The sequence below is a fragment of the Apaloderma vittatum genome, unplaced genomic scaffold, assembly GCF_000703405.1.
Source record: "Apaloderma vittatum isolate BGI_N311 unplaced genomic scaffold, ASM70340v1 scaffold40522, whole genome shotgun sequence".
In the NCBI taxonomy this organism is placed as follows: Eukaryota; Metazoa; Chordata; class Aves; order Trogoniformes; family Trogonidae; genus Apaloderma; species Apaloderma vittatum.
This window is the reverse complement of record NW_009706007.1, coordinates 1-7095: the sequence shown is the minus strand read 5'-3', so window position 1 is coordinate 7095 and position 7095 is coordinate 1. Positions and strand designations below refer to the sequence as shown.

The 7095-nt window shown below is 56.7% G+C and overlaps 1 protein-coding gene across 1 annotated transcript; it reads left to right on the top strand.

Annotated features, from left to right (window-relative positions):
* Positions 1–9: 9 nt before the first annotated feature.
* UAP1 (UDP-N-acetylglucosamine pyrophosphorylase 1) lies at positions 10–6294 on the top strand (the record flags this gene model as incomplete). Its single annotated transcript, XM_009865625.1, has 8 exons — positions 10–185; positions 460–632; positions 1837–2030; positions 2349–2492; positions 2906–3094; positions 3550–3597; positions 5546–5612; positions 5851–6294. Coding segments are annotated over 8 exons (1084 nt in total), but the record flags the coding sequence as incomplete, so codon positions are not given.
* Between the last annotated feature and the right edge of the window lie 801 nt (positions 6295–7095).

Genomic DNA, 7095 nt, shown 5'->3' with positions numbered 1-7095 from the left:
CTGCGACAGGTACATCATGACAAGCGGACGGACTATGGAATCCACCAAGGAGTTCTTTCTGAAGCATCGCTATTTTGGCCTGAAGAAGGAGAACGTCATCTTCTTCCAGCAGGGCATGCTGCCTGCCCTGGGATTTGATGGGAAAATCCTGCTGGAGGAGAAGGGCAAGATTGCTATGGCACCAGGTCAGTGGTCAGGAGCTGGCAGGAGGAGTTCATGGGGACGAGGCACGGTGCTGAGGACAAGCTTTTGGGGCTGGATCTGGCAGAGGGCAGTCTCTGTGTGACGTGGCCCACGGGTGATGCAGGCTGGGCGGTGTCCTTGGCGGGGAGGATGAGGGTGGGGTATGGCTGAACCGATGACCCTCCACCCCATCTGTGTGGGAAACGAGGGTGAACATGGGTGGCTGAAGGGACAGCTGCGTGTTGCTGTGGCCCCAATGGTTTGTTCCCTCCACAGATGGCAATGGGGGCCTGTACCGGGCCCTGGGGGCACACGGCATTGTGGATGACATGGAGCGGAGGGGTGTGCAGAGTGTCCACGTCTACTGTGTGGACAATATCCTGGTGAAGGTGGCTGACCCTAGGTTCATCGGGTTCTGCTTAGAGAAGGGAGCAGACTGCGGGGCCAAGGTATGATTTTTGCAGGCAGGAATCCACTGCTTCACTGGAGCAGGGTGGGGTTTGTCCTGCTGCTCACTCAGCTTCCCTGACTCTTCATCCAACTTTCGCCGGCTTGCCACAGCTCGGGGGGAACATCCAAGCACCAGGACTTTGCTGGTGGAGTAACGCGTGCTGCCAGAGTCCCACTAGCCCTTCAGATCTGACGTTTCAGGGATGTGAGGTGTCACTGACTGCTGCCTGGTGCTGCTCCCCTCCTGCCTTGTATAAGGATGTGGCACTGACAGCCCCAGGGCTCACAGGTTCCCTGGTCCTAAAGCTGAGACCTGCTGGGGAGCCCCATGGGACTGCCCGGTCACCACCTGGACACTGGGCAGCTGCTGTGCGGGTGGCTGTGTGGGGCACGGGCAGCTGGGATCACTGCCACGGGCTGCCAGCTGTCCCTAGACATGACGTCCTGGGCACAGGACCAGGACACGGTGAGCATGGCTGACGCTGAGCCTAGCCCTGGGTCTCACAAGTAGGATGTCGCACGCCTGAAGCTTTGCTTAAGGGCAGGATTAACAGCTGAAGGGATGGTGTGATTGTGTTTGTGTTGGGCTTGGCTCTGGCAAACAGCTGAGAGGGTTTGCTGCCCTTGAAGCTTTCAGAGAACGAGCTGGGAAGGGGAAAGCAGTTCTTCCTTCTGGCCCAAGCAAGAGAAGGAGGAAATAAACCCTAGCATGGCGAAAGGAGAAAGCTCATGTCGTGTCCCTGCACGCCACCCTGCTGTGGTGTCAGTGACGGGTAGGGATTGCAGGGCAGAGGGTCCTGTGCCCAGAAGAAGGCATGTGGGCTGCGAAGAAGAGAAGAGAGATCAAGTACAGGAGGATGGTTCTGCTGAGCCAGCAGCCTCCTGCTTGTGTGCAGCAAGCTGGCTGTTCTTGTGCAGGCTGGGTGCTAAAAATAACTGTGCCCTCTGCCAGCCTCACGTGGGCTCGGTGCCGGATCCTGCCCGCGCCCTCTGGGTGTGCCTGACACCCCGTCACCCAGCCCTGCCATCTCGCCCTCCTCTGGTCACCATCACCAGAAACACCAAGGATGGGAGGGCTCCAGCAACCCTATCCCTGCTGTTCAGAGCAGGAAGACGTCTCTACGGGGTCTGCCAGATACAAGGGAGTATGCTTAAAATGCAGGGCTTTGGTGGTCTTTTCCTGACAGTGCTTCCCTTGGGCAGGTGGTGGAGAAGACCAACCCCACGGAGCCGGTCGGCGTGGTGTGCCGAGTCGATGGTGTCTACCAGGTGGTGGAATACAGCGAGATCTCCCTGGCCACTGCCCAGAAACGGGGCCCAGACGGGCGGCTGCTCTTCAACGCGGGCAACATTGCCAATCACTACTTCAGCACCACCTTCCTGAAAGATGTAGTCAAGTAAGGGCTGCCTGCACCTTGCTTTCTGCTGGTGGAGCTCCTGCTGTTTGCAGATGAGCTGGACTGAGGCCCGTGGGATCTGGTCCCTGGCCCCTGTGTGATCCCTTCCTTGAGACAAGGTTTCCCTGGACCATCACTGGCTGCTGGTGCTAAGGCTCGGGTGTGAGGGGCCATCGTCTCCTGACTGCTCTGGGGATGCCCATGCCTTGGGGCAGCTGGGGGTCAGGGCAGAGTGACTGTCCTGCTGCAGCCATGTCTGACCTGGGGGGCTGGAGACATGCCTTGCTTGGGTGACTTCTCTTTCTTGGCCCATTGCAGCACTTACGAGCCACAGCTGCAGCACCATGTAGCTGAGAAGAAGATCCCACATGTGGACATCGCTACAGGGCAGCTGATCCAACCTGAGAAGCCCAATGGGATTAAGATGGAAAAGTTCGTCTTTGACATCTTCCAGTTTTCCAAGTGAGCCCTTTTCTCTCCGGGGAGAGTAGCTCTGGGAGCCTCTGGGGATGTGCTTGGGCTGTGCCTGCTGGTGGTGCCCCAGGGTTGGGACAGGATGCCAGTTCCTGAGCCATTCACTAGCAGCAGTCAACAGTGGTGCCTTGGGATGAGCAGGGACGTGAGCAGCAGGAGGAACAGGAACTGAGAGTTTCATGCTTGGCGGAGCCCTGCTCCTGGGCCAAAGGGACATCTGCTAACCCTAGAGCCCAGGTCCTTCCCTCCCTCCTTTGTGGCTGTCAGGACAGCCTGTGGGTGTGAGCTTTGGAGGGGGCTGTGGCCCTGGCTCAGCTACCCTGGCTGATGTGAAGCCAAAGCAAGAGGGAGCAGCCACGTTTTCCAAACCTGGCCCTCCCACACGCTGTTCCTTCCCCCAGGAAGTTTGTGGTGTACGAGGTGCTGCGTGAGGATGAGTTTTCTCCCCTGAAGAACGCGGACAGCCAGAATGGCAAGGACAACCCCACCACAGCCCGGCACGCCTTGATGTCCCTGCACCACTGCTGGGTTCTCAACGCGGGGGGGCACTTTGTGGATGAAAACGGCACACGTATCCCTGCCATCCCTCGGTGAGTTGCTGCTCCTGGCACTGCTGCATCGTTTTTGGGCTGGGTATAAAAACCAAGCAGTCTCCAGTCCTTCTCCATTTCAGCACTCCTGAAACAAGTGTTGGAGTGACCAACTGTGGTTCCCTTCTCCTGGGTGGTCCATGGGGCAGAGCTGGGTGTGGGTTGGGCGGTTGCTGCAGGCAGAGCACTCTCTTGATCAGCAGGAGCTTTCCTTCTTGATTCAATGCCTGTAAATGGAACCCTGCCCATCTCCATTGCACAGCCAGTGCTGCCTGTGCAGGGAAGAGATGGCTTCCTAAAGCCCAAGCACACCAGCAGATCCCTGCCAGGCTGAGGTCACGGCATCCCTCGACCTAGAGACCCCCCGCCACCCCCGTTTGGAGAACAGCAAACCCGGGGCTTGTTCTGCTCTGTTTTTTCCCCACCCTTGCTAACCCTTATCTATTCCCACGTAGCGTCACAAACGGAAGGTCAGATGCCGCCCCAGCAGATGTCAATGACAAGTAACTATGCCGTGCAGCGTGCATGGTGGCGGGGCTGCGCTTAGGCACTAACGGGCTGTAGGCGAAGCAGCGTGCCGGGCCGCGGGTGCTGCAAGGGGTGCGCACTGGTGAGCAGGCACTGGTAGCAACTAACAGGGCTGGGGGGGCTCGGGGCCGCATGCTGGGAGCCGGGCATGCCTTACTACAGGACCCCGCTTCTCACGGTGGCAGGTGGAAGGCAGGGTTTGCTCCCTCCTGGGCTCTGTTCCACAGAGGCAGCCGGCAGGGATAACTGCAGGGGGCTTGTGACATCGGTTTGGAGGCAGGGCCCCCAAAGGTCGCCCCGCAGGCAGGGTGCTGTTGGGAAACAGCGCTGGTGTTTTTTTCAACTCCTTCGGTCATCCCGCCGCAGCATAGCACTGATCCTGGCCGGTGCTGGAGTTCGAGGCGGCTGCCGTCTCCTGGTGTCCACCAGGCGTCCAGGCGGATTGAAACGGGATTAAAAACGTTAAGTAAACGTCAAGCAGGCTTTTGATGTCGCATGTGCAAATCTCAGCGTAGGCGGCCAGCTGTGCTTTGTGTGACTTCAGCTCTTGAGTTTTGAAGATCCAGACTGTGCCACCAGGGAAAGCCCCTGGCTCAGCGCATGAAAGTTTACAGGAGTAAACGGGAAAGCTGACAGGAGCGTTGAGCAACTTCTGTAATAGCAGCATGTTCTTCTGTAGGCACAGGGCATGTCTGTGCAGCTGGGACTTAGAGCTGGTGAGGGTAAAGGACTTGCAGACTAAGCAAGCTTTCCCTCTCTTCAAGAGAAGTGTCTTCTGGTACTTTCTGGTGGGCCACACCTAGGGTCTCTGTTTTTAGTTCAAAACTCCAAATGCTTTCAGGTTTATAACTAGGCTGTCACCCTAGCTATAACGTAGGATAAAGGTTGCAATTTGTCCTTCATTGCCAGTTAATGGAAAGTCTTTTTTTTTTTTTTCTCACAACGTTTGTCTTTGAAATGAATCTGACTCTAAAGCAAACACAAGTGCAAGGGCTGGGTTAGGATGGGTGAGGTTTATTTACTTGCAGCTGGGACAGGAGAGGGCTGAGCGAGTGCATGGCAGCAGGGCCAAGCTTCAGCCTGAGCGCAAGATGTGTTGTCACAGATGACGCCCTGCGATGCTGGTCTGGCTGCTGCAGAGACCAGGCATAAGAGGACATCCTGGGGTGCCCACGTGTCTCCACGTCGTCCCCTGGCCAAGCTTTCATGCCAGCTGGATCCACGGAGTGTCCAGGGTGTCCTGCAAAGGCTGGTGGTAGCAGGAGCGGTGTCAGGGACCCCATGCGGAGCCCTGCCCAGCAGTGCTGGCCTGGGTCTGCCGTTGTCCTCAGTGTGGCGTGCAGAACAGAGGAGCTGAGACAGCTGGCCTGAGAGACAAAGGCAGGAGGAGCAGGCAGTGCCACAGGGGATATTTCTGAGTGAGCAGACAGACTTACCCTGAGTCTTCAGGTTGTGCTTTAAACAAAGAATGTGTTAAAAAAAGACCTGCTGTGACCAGCCAAACGGGAAGGTACTGTGAGTGCGTCTCTCATCTCCCCCAAGGATGCAGGAGGAGGAGGAAGGGGTGAAGAGCTTGCATGCAGCATTAAATACAGTGGGGCTGTGGTCCAGGCAGGGGTATAGGTGCTGCTGTAGTTGCACACATGGAAAGGCACATAGATCCTCATTAAAGCTGCATCTAAAGCTCTCTTTCCTTTCAATTGCTGCTGGTTTCTAAACTTTAGCTCGCACCTCTGTGGAGAGCACGCAAGGCTTGACTAACCCAGGGCGGATCTGCGCTGGTGGGGTGCGTGTGGGCCAGCAGCCACCAGCGCCCCAGACAGCTGCTGACCCCCATGCTGGCATCTGCAAGATCTCCAGGCCCCGTCTGTGTCTCCTGGCTAGATGTGACTAACCCTTCTGACTTTTTATTTTTCTCTGCAGCTTGAAGGATGCAAATGACCTGCCAATCCAGTGTGAAATTTCTCCCCTTGTCTCCTACGGAGGAGAAGTGAGTACTGGCCCTCCAGAGCTCGGGTGCCCTTGCAGACTAGCTAGGCAGCTGGTGGGGCACGTGTGTGAGCCCTGGCCCGGGGGGTTAAGCCACAAAAGTGTGCCTTGAATTCACTGTGGAGCTTTTAGAGGCAGTGTCCCGCAAGCTGCTAGCACAGGAGGGGACCAGAGCTACCTGTGAGCAGCTCAACAGAGCAGATGACACGTTCCTAACGAGCTGCTTCACGCTCCCTTAGGGTCTGGAAAAGTACGTGAAGGACCGAGAGTTTCGCGCACCTTTGATTATAGATGAAGACGGGATCCACGAGCTGGTGAAGAACGGGATGTAGCGGCGGCGTGGTGCCGAAGCTAGGCTGCCCATCCCACCTGCCAGGCTGGGGATTCGGACACATGAAGGTTTATAGCTGTAACTGTCAGGGGCTGATCCTGCTCACTCTGGCGCTGTGCAGAGGAGGATGTCACCCACTCAGTTCTTGGCATGTTATACGCCTCTATTTATATTTTAATTTAAAACCCAAACACTTTATGGATTCCTCTGCCACAAAGCACAGCTATGGTGCTGCTCTTTGCACTCCAGGCTGTGGGCATTTATTTTTAAACATGTATATAGTAATAGTCATTGTACATGCAGAAGATTTTTATGGTACGGGGCTGGGATTAATCTTGAATTTTTATTTTTCTCAAATCTACGTGACTATTTTTTTTAATAGGGTCATCACCCTTGTCCTCCCTTCTGGTCACCCTTTGTATGTTGCACAACTGGAAGCACCCAATTAAACTCATGAGTCCCTCCTGTCTGTCATCTCATGTTGGTTTAGTGGCAGTGGCTTTCCTCAGAGGCTCTGCTCATAGAGATCCAACTGTGTCACACCAAGTGCCCTGCTCACCAGCAGCTGCCCAGGGAGCGTCACAGGCAGGTCCTTTGGCCTGCAGCGCTTGTTTGTGGTGTTTCTGGAGGAAGCAGAGAGCTGCGTTTTCCTCTTGAATTTCTGCAGGCAGCAGCAAGCCTCAAGCAGGTAGGAACGGGTGGGCATCCAGTGCTGCCAGAGCGCTTGGGGTGAAACCAGCCTGGCATGGTACCCTCCAGCAGCAGTGCCTGCCCTCTGCTTTTCCAGAGAGGACTCTGTCTCGTGCCAGAGCCTGCTGTCCCAAAGCATGGTGTCCCCACGCCCTTGGACAGCAGCTCTTCTGCTTCCAGTCGTTTTTGGAAGAGGAGATGGTGCTTGCCCAGCTGCTTTGCTGCTCCCAAGTCCTGCTGCAGCCTCTGGGGCAGGGTGGCGCAGCCACCTGCTGCCCCACAGCCACCTGGGGAGGAATATTCCCTTGCCAGGCTGGGAATGGGGCTCAAACCGCTCCCTCCAGGGAAAGTCACCAGGTCCCCAGATTGCCACAGTGGCTGTTGGGCACCCGGGGCTCAGCCGGGCACTCAGCGACCCGTGCAGCGTGCCTGGGAAGCCGGGGCCGTGCGAGAGGTCCCAGCC